The 20,289-nt window shown below is 32.0% G+C and overlaps 1 protein-coding gene across 2 annotated transcripts; it reads left to right on the top strand.

Moving 5' to 3' along the window:
- The first annotated feature begins 881 nt into the window (after positions 1-881).
- On the top strand, positions 882-19,283 carry LOC105330117 (serine/threonine-protein phosphatase 6 regulatory ankyrin repeat subunit A). Of its 2 annotated transcripts, XM_066067896.1 has the most exons (7): positions 882-1,104; positions 7,212-7,401; positions 7,531-7,641; positions 11,413-11,470; positions 12,480-12,709; positions 12,958-13,062; positions 14,054-19,283. In XM_066067896.1, exons 1-7 carry the CDS (start codon positions 1,030-1,032, stop codon positions 18,931-18,933), a joined length of 5,649 nt encoding a protein of 1,882 aa, XP_065923968.1. In that variant the 5' UTR covers positions 882-1,029; the 3' UTR covers positions 18,934-19,283. The 2 variants fall into 2 exon arrangements, with proteins under 2 accessions (XP_065923968.1, XP_065923969.1); XM_066067897.1 differs by lacking the exon at positions 12,958-13,062.
- Positions 19,284-20,289: the final 1,006 nt, after the last annotated feature.

The raw sequence follows: 20,289 nt of genomic DNA, 5'->3' as shown, positions 1-20,289 counted from the left end.
AAAGTTGTCGAGAAAACTATGATTAGATTTTGATTGAATTGAAAATTAACGTCCATCTTTTTAGTTACAATAAAGGGTACTAGTGTTCTATTCAGTTGTATATGATAAGGATTGGTTTACATTGCATGGATTAGCAAAGGCCAAAAAATGCCGGGTACACACTGACGCATTTCTACTCTTAAAAACTGTTAAACTGACAGCTGCAGGTTTAAAAGACAAATACTGTATACTTTTATGTCCGCTCTATTAAAGGTGTAAATGCTGGGAACGACATTCTGTGAGACGGTCAATTTCATGCTTATTTTGGGTTATTAATTACAGTATTCATTTTTTCAAATGTAAATTTAATCAAATTAGTTGCTGCGAGAAAAAGTGGAGGGGGGAAGCCCCCCGATGCTAAGTGCCTGTACACTGGTTATGTATTTTTTTCTGCAATGTCGCAAACTTCATATGCCGCATGAATCACCAAAGAAAGCATTTAATTGTTTAAAAACCTCCCCGACAAACTTGTAAACATTTCTGCATTTGAGCTTGTCTATGAATTCTTTGCTTTGGTTGGCTCTATCATTTCACCAAAAGCTGTTTTTTCCATTGCATTTTTATCCTCCTTTTTTAGATCATTACTAATTGGAACAGTGTCTGCATGTACTTGCAGTATTTCATTTAAATACTTTAAGTTTATCAAGAGGATATAGAGAAACACTTACATACTTAAGCATCAAATCAAATAAATTTGTATGTAAAAAAAATTAAATCTGTCATCTGTTCTGAATAGGTCTGTATGTACTCTCCATTCGAAGGAAAATAAAATTCTATGTTGAACGTTCAACAGCTCCTATTACTGAAGGCTTTTAAAAAGTCTTCAGATACATAATCTGCATGCCCAAGACACAAAGACGCAGTACTTCATGATGTGTGTTTATTTTTAAGATTGATATTTTATTTAAAAAGGAGGTGTATCACAATACAGTTGTACAGGAGAGCAATTCTTTAACTAGATTGCATGACACGAATTTTAAGGGGTTTATTATGGAATTTCATGCAAAAACGTGCCTTACGTTTTTAGGAATAATCTGTTCTTCTCTTCTCCAGCTTCTGGACAGTGTAAGTACATGTATATCACTTACTTATTAAAGACAGGTAAAATTCTGTTATAAAAAAACATTTCGTTAGGTTTTTTTTCGATATTGCTCGCGGTGTATATGTACCCACAATTTAAAAACAGCTTACTTTAATGGTTTATTCTACCGAAAAAGAAGAGAGCATGATGAGCCTTGTCACATAATAAATCCCAATTTTGACCAGAGGTTCTTGAGGACTTGTCCAACGCCCCCCCCCCCCCCTCAAGTATAGACCACCGAGTAATTTTTTTTTACTTAAATAGTCCTTTATGTCATACATGTATATACCTACATCCTGAAAAATCATCTCAGACATTTTATATAATATCACACCCGTCTATACATGTGTAATACAATAAGCTTAAGTCTAAACTTTAAACAATCAAACCTTTGATACATTTTATACATTGTCATTTTTGTCAGTATCTTTAGGTTTCTTTTAGTTAGCTCGTTATTTTGAAATACATGCTGCATAATGACCTCCCCTCAAACCTTGCCTACCCTCAAGACTGATGGTAAATTTGGTAACCTTATTAAAAACTAAAAGTACACTAACAGTCAACATTTGTGAACAGCCGCAACCATTTAAGACTATTTGTAGAGTTTGGTGACCTGAAGGCTGTTAGTAACAATTTAGTGAACCCAGAACACAACTACAGGAACAAGCGCTTGGTCTGTGGTTTTGTGTACTTTAAAGCTGACATGAATTCATAAATACGCATTATTTTTCTTTTATCTCAGACTATCGCCATATTAGTTGTCGATTTCTATTGTTCTGCTCATCGCTCCACACCCCCTTTATAAGGCCGAGAGGACTATTCATGCTTCACCGCATTCAGGAATTTCATACACCCGAACACATTACCTTGGACGAAAAGACGCGTAGAAAAACGTTTTGAAGAAAAATGATATGACAAACACTGCACTGGCAAGATATATCCAATAAACGACGAAACAAGACAGACTGAAATCCAGGCGCAGATAATTTCAAAATTCCTCGATAATTGTGGACCATTTTTCTGTGTATGTTATAACATCACGCATGCGCAAACCACACACTGTGGCAAATCGAGCAATGTCAATGATCCCATGGATTTTAGAAACAGAGCGTTTTTGCAATGACGGATGTTATGTTGTTACTTTCTTGGATTTACTATCATTTAGTTACTGTGTTGGATGTAGTTCCGCCGGGGTTTTCAAAAAGATGCAAACGTTATGCACTCTGTATGAACGACACACGTGTTCAATGTGCATGCGAAGTAAGGCAGCACTGTCAGTGCAAAAATAATATGGATACCTGCGAAATCCTTTCAAAGAATAAATATGTTTTGTATTTCATTGACTGTTGTTTCCTTTATTCTTTTATTACAAACATTTTTACAATGTGTAGTTCATGCATTTAGAAGTCATTGCAACCTGAATGCCTCGATCGGAAAGCAACCGACCGTAACTTTCTCAACCGGTATATATACCCCAGAGGCAGTAGAGGAACGATCGAAAGTAATATGGCGACCAAATGCTTCTATGAATTCATGTCAGCTTTAAAGAATAGACAAGCTCTACTTACCGCAAGTCGTCAAGCGTACACGGATATTATTTTGTATTGTACTGCTCCAATAAAAAATTACTCTTTCTCATACAGCTCTTTAACTTTTATTTCGGGGCAAAAAATGCCTTCTAAAATGACTTAAGGATAAAAAATATGGTACCCTAAAATACACAAGCCTTATGTATGAAAGCCATGCTTTTGTTAAATTTTGTTTGCTTGAAACGATAATATATTAATGAAGTGTAATAATGGCTTACCAGTAAAATTTTACCTAGAAAGGATTGATTTACGTCTTTTAACACAAGCCAGTTAAATGGATATTTCTTTTAAACTTACATTTAACAAAATGCTTTCTTATTGTTAAAAATGTGTGTTTAGGGAATTGCAGATGAATTTTAAAAAGAAAAAAAAACCTCTTACCATTTTATGTAGGAATAATTCAAGAAAAATCTTTTGAATTTGTCTCATAGCCCATATACCTAGAATTGTCAAAAGGATCTTTTGCGAATAGCAAGAGAATCGCCCTATAAGGGAGATATATATCTGGAAAAAAATCACTTTTGAAAATCATTTTTTTTAAATTTTCTATCATCATTTTTTTCTAAATGTGTCGAACTTCATTTTGAACTTATCATATTGTTTTTGCAGTTCTATTATTAGTCTTTAAAGTTTGCTATAACAATGTATTTCTCAGTAAAATGGTATATTTCTGCGGGGTTTTTTTTGTTGTTTTTGTTGTTTTTGTTGTTTTTTTTGCCTAAATATCCTTCAGGACCGGCCTGCCCCTAAAACATCTTTTGATAGGTTTTGTTCACAAGAATAATTAAGATAGAATGTTTTAGGGGCAGCCATGCCCTGAGGTCGAAAAAAAAAACAAGAAAAATTTCGGAAATTGGTCACTATCATTGGGGTTTATATACTAAAACACGCCTATAGCGAACACGCTTACAGCGAACTGTTTTTCGTTCCCCGTTACTTTATTACATGATGTAAACTTACCGGATATAACGAATTACGATTATAACTAAGCAAAATCGCCCGCCCCTGGCACTTCGTTATAACCGTGCTTTACTGTATTTACAAAAGTGTAAGTTCTGGATAACCCAGATGGTTAAACAGCTGGCTATGTCAAACACGATGTTTTTGTGCACTGGTTCGATTCCATCTGTAGGTATACTTTTTTTTTTTTAAATTAACAGCATTTATAAACACTGTTTTTATACAGAGTCGTGCATTTAATACATTAATCTACGATCTTCTTCCTTAAATGCACATTTTGCTCTTTAAATGAAGCAACCGGAACTATATCATAGTGTAAGCATGCTTTCTTAGAGGGCAAAAGTCATTCACTTTGTGTTACTCTAGACAGGTGCCACGTGCAAAAATCATGCTTAGCAAAATCTTGTGCGTGTGTCTTTCCAGAATATATATAGGAAATGGTACAATAGTGGGCGACTTACTAAATGAAATGTAGTTCGTTCTTTGCAAAGAACGTTTGCATTTATGATATTTAATGCCAAAAATACAGGAGGAAGGTTTCTAGATTAAAAAAAATGGTGGTGTTACATTTAGAATTTTCCTCCCCTTGCCATCCTGGCATCAGGTATGTCCCCTTATACAAAGTTGAATGTACTGTGAATGATGATAGTGTTCGAACGCCTCGTAAAAATCCTTCTACGAGGGTTGTTAGAAAAGTTCTCGGAAAAATTCGATTGTGAGTGGACTATTCGCATGATACCAGCGAACCTTTTTCAGATTTAAACTTATTTTTTGTAAGAAATATGTCAAGATTAGTATGTTTTAAATACATCATAAAAATATACAGCATAATTATTTTGATAAGATATGCTTCATGGAGATTTTTTTATTTTTTTCTATTTTCTACGCATTTGTCCTAATTAAGAAAATCAGATTTTAACTTGATGTATTTTGTAAAAAATATATACAGATTTGTATGTTTTAAATGTATCATTAAAATATACAGCATAATTATTTTGATAATATATGCATGTCAGATTTTTTATTAATTTCTTTTTATTTTGTACGCAATTGCCCTTATTAAGAAAATGTACCGTTTAAGCGCATAAAAATGAACGATATATCATATGACATCACAGTGACTTATGAAGGTCATTTTGTGAATGTTTCAATTAATTGAAGAATTTCTGACCATTTTGTCGCCGAATTTGGACAAACAAAGCCCGAAAATTAAGTCAAAAACGTTGGCGTCAGTGGACATCCTGGAACACCGGGTCATTTTATTTTGTGTGCACGCAGAAAAATCGGATTTGAGACCAAAGGTTCTTAAATGCTGCTATTTTTAGAATAAATGTTTACACCTAGAATCACAATGTTTTAAAGATGAAAGAACTGATATTTGATATTTTGAGCTCTTGCAACAGACCCCCCCCCCCGGATCTTGCACCTATGGATTTCACTTTTTTCCCTGAAAGGGGCACGGTCACGATTTTCGTCAAATTCTATTTTTCTTTTTTTATCATTTACAATGCTTAAGAAATGCATTTCTAATGATCAAATAAAATTTGATAGTCTTTAAGTTTTACGTAAGATACAGATCTCACAAATCTACATGTATGTCATAAAACATGACTCGTGCACTGTTTTTGTTTACATAGGTTCAATATACCAATTAAAACCATTTTCAAGCTGATTTTTCTATCTTCTTATTCATTTGAAGCATAGATAAACAGTTCCTAATGTTTAACACATTCATTTTAGGAATCTTCACTTCAACATTCAATATGTAAACAAAAGCTTTGTATACATGTCAAAGAATTGTTAGCTCTGTAACTCGCTTATAACTCAACAAATGACATTCAATTTTGTTTGTCTATTAAGAAAGCCTCACTGAAGCATCGTAATTATTCAAATCGGAAAAATAATTTTTGACCAAAATCGTGACCATGCCCCTTTAAATCTAAAGTCAAAACTGCGTGGACAGAGATTTTTGGACCTAATGATCTACGATATGCCACAAAAGATATTTTCTAAAAACTTGATAAATAATATTATGAACGTGTATTTTATAAATAGGTTAAATGACTTGAAAAGTGTGTGGAACTGAAAGGTGTTTACTTTGAAAAAGAGTAATTTTTACATGTATGACTTTCAGTTGTGTGACGTCACCATCACCTGACGTCGTGGAAATATGAAATGGTGCTCCGTAAATCTAATTCATACCAAAAAATTCAAATTCTTTTTTGCATACTTATTTTCATTTGACAGTCATTTAATAAAACATATGCCATCATACAAAGTACACAGTCATTTTGCCAAAAATCATTTTGTCCGCTAACTTTTCTAACAGCCTTCGTAAATCTATAATAACATTATTCCTGTCGTTTCTGTTGGAAAAACTTTAAGGCGACATGCTTTATTTGTCGCAAAGAGTCAAAGGGTTTGCTACCTTTGAAATCGCTTCACGCGAGACTTTCGATAGTTGCTAATATGTCCTTGATCGTAAATAAATGCATATAAGAATATGCATCGTATTATTGAAAGTAAACTGAAAATAAAATTAAAGATAATAAAGTAAGTAAATATAAGCCGTCCATAACTCAAACTGCTCGGGCAACAACTGCGGAACTTTTTTTTAATCACTATACATAATGAGATCTAGAATCTAAGAGTTAACTGTGTATGGCCTAAAATAAAAAATTGGAACAGAAATCAATATGCTTTTTGTAAAGATAGAAACCAGTACCGAATTGTGTGCATTTAATTACATTTTACTGAATCATGACCGCCTAAGTAATTTTGGTCCTGCAGTCCTAGTTAGCGTCGATTTTAACATTGAAATAATTAGAGATTTTTTTGGTTATCTTTTTAGAAACCAACTGTCCAGAAAAGTTGAGAATCCTCAAGTAGTGTAGGTTCAAGTTTGTTCAAATCATGATGTTTGAGGGTATACTTTTTTTTTTGAGGAATAAATGTGGATTTATCTTTTTAAATCTTTCAAAAAATCATTTGACCATAAAAGTTCTATTTTGTGAAGGGGGCATTTTGAAGTATTTTTCTGTGGCAATAATGGTGAGGGGTTAAATTGTACAATTGTTTGGTATTATGATCCGGAAACAGTTATGCTAGTATCCCTTCCTGATGTTTATACAAAAATTACTTTGTTTTATTTCTAACGATACATGGTGTCAGGTTTATCCGAAAAAAGGTACATTAAAATGGTGTTGTATTGTATATGATATGGTTACATGTAGGTATATTGTATTTAGTTTGAAAGTTTTGTTTAAGTGAACGATGTCGCAAAATGGATTTTGTTTGAAAAAAAATGTTGATGACAAGGATATGTCTTTTATAGTAATGTATGGGTTTTTAATGCAGCTTTTTACAGATGAAAAAGAGCATTATTTCTTTTAAAAAGTTCCCTCCATAAGGAAAAAAATAGCATTAGATTCTAAAATAAATTAGTGATTCCAGAGTACTTTTTCACTCAGTGGCTATTTTATAAGTCTCTTTTGCAATTTCTTTATCCAAAGTAATTTACAAGTATTTTTTTTAATTTTCAGAGAAAGCTGGAAGGTTATGAGTTCCCGGTGTATTCAACCGAGTTTTGTCCAAGAAACAGGTCAGAGTGGGGTCAAAGGTCATCAGCTATCAACTGTACAGACAACAATGGATACATGTGTCTACCAAACGAAAATCGCACTGAGCTGTTAGAATTCTGCTATATATATAGTCAAACACCGATTGAAAATGGTAACAAAAAATCAAGCAAAGAAAAACGGAACCGAATTTTTAATTGAGTAAAAGACACTTATAAAAGTATTTATATATTTTAATACCTTTATGTAAAATTTATTAACAGATACTTTGAATTTATTTCAGACCTGTGTTTATTTTTAATCAAACGCTACTCAAGAGTTGACTCATACAGCTGCAGAAATTTTAGCTATGGATGCCCTAACTCCACTTATTCCTCCTCTGAAATCTTTAAATGTAGGTATCTTTTGCACTTCATACACTTTAAATAATCATTGATTACTGTATAACTTTCAGCCACGGAACATGTTTTTCAGTTCTCTGGATATGTATGCTGTTTCAGTTGTTTAGAATTACCCAGTTAGATATACTAGGGCTATTCATTATATAGCTACATGTATATATACAGTGACACAACGTGTACTCCGTTATCATTTTACGTCTGATTAAACTGACTATTTGTCAAAGTAAAGACTGCAAGAAACCCCAAAATAAAAATTCGAACATAAGGTCGTTCACTTCATACCATTATTAAAAGAAAATTACAGGGGAAAACATTTAAAGAAATCGTGTAGTTTTATTGATACTTTTTTGTATCAGTTGAATTCGATGGATAAAACATTTCAAATTAGGTATAAAAATTAAAAAGATTTTTAAAGCTTTGCTCTATTTATTCCTTTGTTAAAATTCAACTTCCCAGTGTGGCCCCACCCTACTATCGATGTCATGATTTTCACAACTTTTAATTTACACCACCTGAGAAAGCTTCCATACAAGTATCAGCTTTCCTGGTTGATAAGTTCCTGAGAAAAAAAGATTTCAAAAGATTTACTCTATATATTACTATGTTAAAGTTTGACCCCTAATGGTGGCTACCTCCGGGTGTCATGATTTTTTTTGAATCTACACTACATGAGGATGTTTCCAAATAGGTTTCAGCTTTTCTGGCTGATTAGTTCCTGTGAAGATTTTTAAAAATTTAATTTATATATAACTATGCATTTCGCTAGCCAAGGTTTTCTGATCCGCACCGCTTCTCACAAACCTTTGGCATATCGTGCTATCAAAAGTCGGGATTTTTTCCTTGATTTTGATTGGGTTTACTGAAACCCTCGACCAATCAAATAATGCAAAGCATATCTAATTTAATCAACAATGTTTTCCTACTTTTTAACAAGAATAGCTCAAAAGCCTTATTTTTCTTGTTTTTCTTTTTGAGCCTTTATTCAATGGTACAATAATAAATATACCAGATTGTTTATAAACAGAGGCATTCACTTGTAGATTGAGGATTTACCAACTGTTTACCGCTCCAACTCTTTCACCTTTCGAATAAATTCGATCTATATGTAACATTTCACATTATTCCTATTTATTGAATACATTAAAACGGTCTTCTAGCTTGTCAATATCAATGTCTACAGAGGCTGGCATTTATGCTCCAGTTACGTTTATAGCACGGCATCTTTCATCACTTGGCTGATTTTAAAAAAGGATGGGAGATCACGTTACGAAAAGAATCCCGACTTTTCATAGCACGATATGCCAAGGGTTTGTGAAAAGCGGTGCAGATCAGAAAACCTTGGTTCGCAAAGAAGATTACTAGGTAAAAATTCGATCCCCCATTGGGGCCCCACCCTACCCCGGGAGTCATGATTTTCACAACTTTGAATCTACATTTCAAGAGGATGCTTCCAAATAGTTTTCAGCTTTCCTGGCTGATGAGTTCCTGAGCAGATTATTAAAGATTTACTCCATATATTCCTATGTACAAATTCGATCCCCTATTGTGGCCCAATTCTACCTTCGGGCGTCATTATTTTCACAATTTGAATTTATACTACCTGATAATGCTACCACATCAGTTTCAGTTTTTCTGGCCAAATGGTTCTTGAGAACATTTTTGAAAATTTCTCAAAATTCTTCAATAATTCCTAAGAAGCTCCCTTTGAAAAAGGGCTTTGTCCTTATATTCACAACTTTGAAGCCTCTTGCCTATGGATGCTTTGTGCCAAGTTTATAATTTGCCCAGAGGCTCAGGTGAGCTAAAAACTAATGAAAGTTTATGTGAAGTGAGATAAAAGATTTCAAAATACAGTTAATACAGGGGTTGGTACTTTGTTACAATTATGAACCTAAACAATCTAGGAAACAAAATATGGATCACTTAGCACAGCACACAACCTATAATTGCAACGACGAAGACTCTGTCGCAATTATCTTTAATTGTAATGATGTAGTTGCTCAGATATCCAACAAATTGGCAGAATGTGTTACAAGAGATGTTAATATTCATAAAAAACTATCTGATGTATAAAAACAAAAGAAGATAAGAAGACCAGAGTCAGAAATGAGAGAGAGACCTATATCTGACACTGCATCTGTGCACACTGCAGAGTACACAAATGACTTTTTACTTGAAAATGGTACATAACAATTGGACTATCCTTCATATTCATTACATGTTCCACAAGTGAATTTTTCTATTAACTATTCCAACTTCTATCTCGACGACGTTTTCACTCCCGTTCCACACTAGCGGTTTCTCGGTGTCTGAGGAGTATAGCTCTTTCAGAGTAAAGAGACGCATTCCAAAGCATAAACTTAATATAATAAGGGTGCTGAAGCTAATGTTGATTATTATGAGAAAATGTAAATAAGACCGTAAAAAGTACACATTATTTCGATTATAACATAAGTCGCACAATTTAATGAATAGCCCTCATATTTTTTGTTTTGTCGCAACTTTGACATCTCCTTAATTCAGTAAGAATGGTATTGTATACTTCCCTTTGAATGTTACATATAAAATTGGTAAAAGGTTCTATGTATGACCATTATTTTACACGAATAGTAGTCGTAGTAGGAGTTTACGTCAGCAAGAAGCAAATTTTTTAGTGATTTTGGCAATGTGAGACGAATTTGTTCTGATCTCGGTTGGCATGTAAAAAATATGCTTATAATATTTCAGCGCATAGTGTTTGTTTTGTTCGTATGAAATGTTTGCTTATTATTTGCATTCACCTTTTAAATCTTTTCTGAAAAGCTTTTTATCAGACCATTTACATCCGTATAATTATGAAGACTGCTTGAACAAGGTAATTTCTTATAAGTAAAAGTACAAAGTGTATGCAAAGAAAATGTAATTTATAATACCAGATCAATCAAATGCGGGATGTCCCTCGTGGAAAAAAATTGTATCAGGGCAATGCGGGTATAATTTGGCAAAACTGTTAATCAGTTTTCAAAATTACGTATACATGATCGAGACCATGCATGAGAAGAAAATTATAATTCTAAAATGTTTAAAACATTCAAAAAAAAAAACCGCATCTTGTCAGTGGCATTAGTTATCAGTCATCATTTTCCTTTATTTTCTTTCATTTTGTTAAAATATGGTAAATCCCAAATATCTTTGTGATTATTCTTAAAGAGTATACCAAATGCGTCGGACACGGTCAAAATAAAGTGTAGATATTATTTTATCTTATTCAAATTACTGTGATTATCATTTGTTTACATCTATATTAAAAATATTTTGTTGTAACTGGTACTTTTTAAGCGAAATTTGTGTACACGTATAATTTTATTCCATTCTTGTCTTAAAGGATTACAAGTTTTTTAAAGAAAAGTAATATTTCGTTTTAAACCTATGCAACATTAAAATGTAAACTAATACTACAGATATTTGAACATATAATGTGTTCAGGACATTTAAAAATTACTACGGTAAATTTATCTCCTTTTTCAAGTGTGTTGTGCAACAAATTTCTACATTGATTATTCGTTTAAAGTTAACTCTACATGTTATAACGATTTTAATTTTATAAAATCAATTATACTAGATGTCTCGAGAAGGCATTCACCAAAAACTTTCGGAAGAAAAAGTAAATTCTCTCTTTTATCTTTATCTATTTATTGTTTCAGTAATATCAGGTGTTCCGCAAAAGAATTTTAAATCGTTTTCAAAATAGTATTGATAATCATAATTTTGATTTTTGTTTATAGACCCAAGTTGTAGTCAGATTGAAAATGGTTGTTTTTTGGCAGATACAACATGTAAAAGGTATGTCATATATTCATTTTGTTATATGTTTAAATATCTAATAAAGATGAAGGTAATTCTTACACTCATAAAAACTTTATTTATTCATTATACAATGTATAATTTTAATTGTGTGTGTCCCAAATTTTTTGAAACTGCGGTTACCTTTGTAACCTTTGTTACCTTACTGTAACTTTTTTTTAATTTGCGCAAGTCATTTTTATGCTTTAAAATGTTTATTATAGTACATATATACACACCAGAGCCCAAAAAGCTCTTTAGGGTTTTTATGCTAACAATATAGTGGTTTCGTTTTTTTAACAAGTATGGTAGGGTTTTAAAAAGGCAAATGTAGAAGCAACAAAATTAAAACATTTATATTAGTCTTTGTAGTGAAATGTAAATTTAAAACTAGAGAGGTCGCCTGAATACTAGTATTTAAAAACTCTTATTTCCTTCTAAAATTCCCTAAAATAAAACAAATATTTAAAAAAAAAAAAAAAAAAGAAAAAAAAAATTCCAATATAACCATATTATTATTTACTTGATTCTCTATGTCATATCAGTCGTATCACGCAATTGAATGTAATATTTTATTTTCTTTCAAGTCAAAACATATTCAATTGTTTATCTATATTTCTAACGTATAGACGTTTACAAAGGAGCAATTAATTTCTTGAAATATAATATAACTGAGCGAAAATATTTCTGGTCATTAGAATGCTTATCTAAACATTGCCTTTTCTTTTTTAGCAAACTAGTTTTATTATTTAATGTCATTTCTATAGAGAGAGAGAGAGAGAGAGAGAGAGAGAGAGAGAGAGAGAGAGAGAGAGAGAGAGAGAGAGAGAGAGAGAGATGCTTAAATCTGTTAATTTTGGTTTAAAGAAAGTAAACAAAATATCAGTAATAAATAACTCATATGATTAATACTCAATAATTAATTAGGTTTATCTATAAAGATACAAATTTATAAATATGTTATGAACAGTTAACTTTGTTTTTAACTGATCGGTTCAATTACTTTAAGCCATATACCTGAGGAGAATGTTCAGAATGACAGTAGAACAACAACTTATCCTCAGGAAACAACAGAATTTATGGGAAAAACAACAATATATATAAATCATACGACGTTACATATAGCAATACAGAATGGTCAAATCAATGACAGAAATGTTTGGGTCAAGTTTGCTGCAGTTTTAGGAGTTCTCATCCCTATATGTGTCACATCCGTGCTGTATATTGTCTGTAAAAAAGGTATGTATTGCTTAATTTTCCTCCTTTTTAAAATCTAAGATATTTTAAAATCAAGGTCATATCAAATGAGAAAAAATCCATCGCATTATTTCATGGAATAGAAAAGATACACATAGATCATTACTTTCCCTTTTGTTTCCTACTTAAACTAAATCTAATTCATTCCTTTAAAAAACTTAATATTAATTCAAATTCAATTTAAATATTAAAAACAATCCACAAGCAATTTTTATTCTATTAAAATATAGTAATTCAAAAGTACAGAAGAAATAATGATGTAGAAAATCGTGATGAGGAAGAACTTATACCATTTTACCAATACCGTCAACACGATAGGACAGCATACAACAGCGGTATTATACAGTATTTTTTAATACGTTTATTTTCCTTTAGATTTATATGTTTGTTCTTGTTTATTTCCCGTGAATAGAAAAGTACATAAAATGAAGAATCGTTGTTAAAATAGATAAACATATCGTATTATGATAATAGGAGATATAATTGGTCAACATTTTGTGACTGGTTGACTGTAAATTCTTCTGTCGACTAACTAGTCACTATTATGTCCTATGAAGATGTACTAGTATATTCTAAACAAAATTGAAATCCAAATTTTAACTTTTTTTACTTTATTGTAAAACGGCAAACTTGTCATTTAAAAACTTTAAACAATCCACACACTGAAAAAATACAAACATTAAAACATTCATATAGTCTGCCATTAAATAGTGCCAGTGAATGACCATTGTTTACCTCCGACATTATATTGTTTTGGTTTTAAAATCTGAAATTGTTGACGTATCATTCCATTTACATGTACTGGTATTTTCATGTGCGCAGTGTTTAATATCATTTTATATGGGAACGATTTGAGTAATAGCAATGGTCAGTTAAATTCAAACCCATTCAATAGTATATGATTGACACTTAATTCTAATTCTTTAGGTGTTAACTATGGATGTGCTGATCTCATATAAGGATTGTTTTTATCAATGTGTAGAAATAAATACAGGCTATACCTAATTAAGTTTAATTCAATGTAATTTTAATTCTTTAAGAGTAAATCCTTAGCTCTATATATAATATCGTTCAGAAATGAATTAGCAATGAAAATATAAATAGATACATTAAATGATAAAATATAGAAAAGTACATAAAACATTATTTGATAGGACCAGTTAGATATGAAACAATAAGTCAATGTTAATTACGTATTCTTTATAATTTAAATACATTTGCTAAAAACTATGAATAAATGTATGGGGGGGGGGGGGGGTCGTTGAACTCAGTAAGCTTACTAACCAGGACCAAAAATTGTTTTTTTTTTGTTGTTTTTTTCACAAGATTTTTCATACCAGGACATATTTGAGGAATGGCAACAGGAAGACAAGTTCTTTGTTCCGACAAAAGCAAGCAAACAAGTTGAAAATAAAATAAAACAACAACATTTGGTTATTGCGACAGGGCGCTCGGGATCTGGAAAGTCCGCCATCATCCAGCACGTTGCTATCAAATATAGAGAAAAAAATTGGACTGTGAAACCCGTCATGAGAGTAGAGGAAATCTTAAACATATGTCCAACAAAAAGCAAAACGTTATTTGTTCTTAATGACCCAATTGGCAAAGAATCCTTAGATGAATTATTATATGATTCATGGCAAACATATGAAGAGGACTTGACATCTATCTTAGACAAAGACAAATTTCTGGTGACGTGTAGGAAAAATGTTCTCTTCGATAGCAGGGTAAAAGGAGTTATCAGTGACAAATCAAATATTGTAGATATTGATGATGGTCAATATAAATTTACTTGGGATGAGAAACGACAAATATTAAACAGATACACATCTGATATTAATTTATCCGACGAGGAGTGTTTTGAAATAATTAAAACTGAAGACTACTTTCCGCTGTTATGTAAATTCTACTTTAGCAAAAACAAATGCCAAAATGTAGGATTAAGATTTTTCAAAGACCCTTTTAAATGTTTAATAGCAGAAATAAGTGCATACAGACACACAATCAAAGAAAAGTATTGTGCTCTGTTTCTTCTTGTACTTTTTAATAATAATCTCTGTGTGAATGATCTTCTAGAAAATGATCAATCTGAAAACAAATACAAACATGCATTAAAACTTTGTGGAATTGATAAAAACACAAGCCTTGACACAATTGAACACAATCTTGATTCTTTAAAAGGATTTATGGTCAAGAAAATTGGTGACAAGTACCAGTTTTATCACGATTTTTTCATGGAAGTTATTTTCCACATTTTTGGAAGAAATTATCTTGCCGAAATAATTAAATACACTGACATCGGTTTCCTTCGGAGAAGAGTTACATTAAGTAATGATAAAGAACGCAAAGATCCGTTTATTATAAATGTAGATGGTAGACACATCAATTCACTTGGAAAAAGACTTTTTAATGAGATTTTTAGAGGTCGAATATTAGATGTCGTTCTCAATCCATGTTTAAGGCAAACGAAAGTGGCCGAAGCTTTTAAAAAAGAACTAACAAATCATCCTGAAAAGTTACAATTATTAATTAAACAAATGATTTATGAAGAAAAACAAAATCAACGAAAACAACAAATCACGTTGTCAAAACTTTCATTTTTAATTTTAAACGATGCAATTTCACCCCTTGGCGCCCTTATAGTGTGTGATCACACCAATTTGTCTGAGCATATTTTAAAAGCTTTAAAAAATACTCAAACAAATTTTATAGGGTATTCTTTGTTTCCTGCAGTGTGTTGTAATGGTTCAACGGTATTGTTTAACATGTTTTTGAAAGACCATATTAATGAATATATGATGGAGAAATGGGATGATTTCTATCCTATTCACATTGCGTCTATGTTCCACAATCCTGAAGTGTTATTGGAATTGCTTCAATATGATGTCGATGTGAATTTGCGAACGGACGATGAAAATAAAATGACTCCTTTGATCTTAGCAGCTGGAAACGATACCCAGGAAAGTGGTTTTCACGGCCTCTCAACAGTACAACTATTATTGAAGAATGGAGCAGATATTAATTTATCCTCCAATCACGGTAACACAGCTCTTAATATATCTTGTTGTAATGGACAGGTTAGCATTGCAAAAATGTTACTAGATCATGGAGCAGATATCAATATTTGTGATATTGAAGGATGCAGTCCTCTTTATAATGCTTCTCGAAACGGTCATGATAGCATTGTTGAACTCTTACTAGACAATGGAGCTGACTTAAATATATATAGCAATTTCGGATTTAGTCCTCTCTATGCAGCGATACAAAAAGGACATCATAGGGTTATACAAATATTACTTAATCATGGAGCTGACATTAATGTTTGCAGCAAATACGGTGATACTCCTCTCAATATAGCTTGTTATAATGGAAACGATAATATGGTACAATTATTACTGGATCGAGGAGCAAACGTAAATGTGTGCGGTAAAAACAGAGCCAGTGCTCTAGCTAAAGCCTGTGAACATGGGTATGATAAAATTGTACAACTTTTACTTGGTAAAGGGGCAGATATAAGTTTATGTATGGAGAATGGAGACAGTCCGCTCTTTAAAGCTTGTCAAAACGGACACGTTAGAACTGTAGAAATCTTATTTGAAAATGGTGCAAATATTAATTTTTGCAATAAAAATGGAATCAGTCCTCTCTTTATAGCTTGTCAAAACGGGCATGAAAGCACTGTTCACCAGTTACTAAGAAATGGAGCAGATGTTAATTTATACATGAACGACAGAGTTAGTCCTCTTTTTGTGGCCTGTCAAAACCAATTTGACAATATTGTCAAAATTTTATTGAAAAATAAAGCAAACATTAATTTGTGCAAGACAAACGGAGCCAGTCCTCTTTACAAAGCTTGTCAAAACGGAAAGGATAACATTGTACAACTATTACTAGATTATGGAGCAGACATCAATTTATGTGATGAAAACGGAATTAGTCCTCTCTTTGTAGCTTGCAATAACCGATTTTATAGCACTGCAAAAGTCTTAGTTAAAAATCAAGCAGATATTAATTGTTGTAATAAAGATGGGGCCAGTACTCTATACAAAGCTTGTCAAAACGGACACGATCAAACAGTTCAATTTTTGCTCAAACATGGAGCAGATATTAATCTCTGCGATAAAAACGGTTTTAGTCCTCTTCATGAAACTTGTCGGAACAAACATGAATATATCGTTAAAGTTTTACTCAGTAATGGAGCAGAAATCAACTTACGAAGCAATCATGGTGATACAGCTCTTAATTTATGCTGTTGTAATGGACTGGACAGAATTGCAAAGATTTTACTGGATCATGGAGCAGATATCAATCTCAGTGATATTGAAGGATGCAGTCCTCTCTATAATGCTGCACAAAACGGCCATGATAGCATCGTTGAACTTTTATTACACAATGGAGCCGATTTGAATCTATATAGTAAATACGGATATGGTGCACTATATGTAGCAATACAAAAAGGACACGATAAAGTTGTACAAGCATTGCTTAAACGTGGAGCTGACATTAATTTATGTAGCAAATACGGAGATACTCTTCTCAACATAGCAAGTAATAATGATCATAAAAGTATGGTACAATTATTGCTCGATCATGGAGCTAAAGTTAATTTTTGTGGACAACACAAAACAAGTCCTCTTGCTGAGGCTTCCAAACATGGACGTGATGAAATTGTTCATTTGTTATTAAGTAAGGGGGCAGACATAAATTTATGTACGGAGGACGATGCCAGTCCGCTCTTTCTAGCTTGTCAGAACGGACATTGTAGCACAGTGCAAATCCTGTTGAAAACTGGTGCAAAGATTAATTTATGCAAGAAAAATGGAGCCAGTCCTCTGTTCATAGCTTGTAAAAACGGACATGAAAGAATTGTCGAACATATACTTCAGAATAAGGCAGATGTCAATTTATGTATGAACGACGGAATAGGTCCTCTTTATGTCGCCTGTCAAAACCAGTTTAACAATATTGTTCACAATTTATTAGAAAAAAAAGCAAACATTAATGTATGCATGACGAATGGAACCAGTCCTCTTTACAAAGCTTGTCAAAACGGACAGGATATCGTTGTACAACTATTACTAAATAATGGAGCAGACATCAATTTATGTGATGAAAATGGAATTAGTCCTCTCTATGTAGCTTGTCAAAAGGGAAAAGATAGCACCGTACAACTTTTATTGAAACATGATGCAAACGTCAATCTATGTGATAAAAACGGAATTAGTCCTTTCTATGCAGCTTGTCAAAATGGGTCGGTTAATACTGTAAAACTGCTACTTACGAATAAAGCAGACATAAATATTTGTAATAAAGATGGTGCCAGTGCTCTATATAAAGCTTGCCAAAACGGACACGATAGAACAGTTCAATTTCTTCTACAAAATGGGGCAGATATAAATCTCTGTGATACAAACGGATTAAGTCCTCTCCATAAAGCTACTCAGAACAACAATAGATACATATCACAACTTTTAACCAGGAGTGGAGCCAAAATCAACTTACGTAGCAATTACGGCGACACTGCTCTTAATATATCTTGTTCCAATGGACAGAATAGCATTGCAAAAATGTTGCTGGATCATGGAGCAGATATCAATCTCAGTGATATTGAAGGATACAGTCCTCTCTATAATGCTGCACAAAACGGTCATGATAACATCGTTGAACTTTTATTAGACAATGGAGCCGACGTAAATCTATATAGTCATTGTGGATTTGGTTCTCTTTATGTAGCGATACAAAAAGGATATGATCGGGTTGTACAAGTATTACTTACGCATGGAGCTGACATTAATTTATGTAGCAAATACGGCGATACCCCTCTTACTATAGCTTGCTATAATGGACATTATAGCATTGTTCAAAAGCTACTAAGTAGAGGGGCTAAAATTAATGTGCCTGGAAAAAATGGAACAAGTCCTTTATTAATAGCTTGCCAATACGGACATGATAGCATTGTACTTCTTTTACTGAAGAGTAAAGCAGACATCAATTGGTGCGATCAAAAAGGTTGCAGTCCTCTCTATAAAGCTTGTCAAAATGGACACGAAAGCACAGTACAAATTTTACTGAGAAATGAAGCTAATGTTAATTTATGTATGAATAATGGCGAAAGTCCTATTAATATCGCTTATCGAAAGGGATATCATCGTATCGTACACACATTGCTGGAAAATGGGGCAAATTTCAGTTTTACAATTAAATAGTATTAGTTATCTCTTTGGCATGTCTTTACGTAAATAATATTGCGGTGAAACCTATACAGAACTGAAGATCAAATATGGCATTGATAATTTAAAGAAACCGGGGCTTTAATCTTTATCTTTCTTTATGGAATTGATAGCTCTCCTTGGAATTTATTGCAGAATTAATAAACGGTTTATATGTCACAAGTTTGGTCATTTTTCTTTAGAGATTGTACAAAGGTACAGATGGAATTACTATTATTAATTAACTGCAAGGTGTGATTTTTTAGGACCATGTTGGTCATTTTATTTACTTAACGACAGAAGGGTGAAACGACTAAATATTGGATTGCCGTGGCCAATTTTTTTTTTTAAGAAATGGGTAACCGCAAGTTTATTTTAATTGGCTTATTTTATTTATTTATTTATTCATCTATTTTGTGTAATGCAAAAACTAGATCGCTTCCATTTCAAAAATAAAAACAAGCCGTTAGTCTTCGGTCTTTAAACCTTATGTGGGTTTTTTTTTGGTTTTTGGTTTTTGGTTTTTATTTTGTGTGTTCTTACTTTTGTATCATTTTGGCTGAATATCATACTTTTTTTGATATTGTACAGTGAAAGACATTGTATTAAATACTAATTGTTATTCATATGATTGATTTTTTAAATTGGATTCTATATTTTTTATCTCATTGTCCTTATCATTTTTAAAAATAACTCTTTTAATGATTGATCCTTTAATTTATAGTTTCATGTTTGTAATTGTTATGTACCAAAGTTGTGTAGTTAACATTTCGTATGTACCAGAAACAATAAAGTAGTGAAGAGTCAAATTAAAACTTACATTGTCTCATATATTTATGCGAACTGGCATATCATGCTTGAATATTTCTAGATGAACATATCAATGTTTTTGTCTGTTTGAACTGATTATATATATATATATATATATATATATATATATATATATATATATATATATATATATATATATATATATATATATATATATATATATATATATATATATATGTATGTATGTATGTATATAACACAGGGAGAAATTTAAATGTGTTACATCAATTAGTTATGTTTTATTTTAAGTACAAATCAAACTATCTTAAAAGTAAAAACAATGTTTGATTATTTAAATTGTAAAAATTGCAATTAGATGGCCATTAAGTGTAAAACGCAGTTGTGTTGTTTTTAATTAAACACATCTTATTTGAAGAAAGAATATTTAATGATAGATTATTCGTATTTACCCTAAATGCCCCTTTTTTTACGGCAAACTTGTAATAATTTTGTGTCCCTGTTCCTTGTACGCAACGTGGAAAAGCTTTATAAAAGATAACAGCTAAACACAAGCTGGCGATT

The sequence above is a fragment of the Magallana gigas genome, chromosome 8 (assembly GCF_963853765.1).
Source record: "Magallana gigas chromosome 8, xbMagGiga1.1, whole genome shotgun sequence".
NCBI lineage: Eukaryota > Metazoa > Mollusca > Bivalvia > Ostreida > Ostreidae > Magallana > Magallana gigas.
The sequence above is the reverse complement of the archived record's forward strand: the minus strand, read 5'-3'. Positions and strand labels throughout refer to the sequence as shown.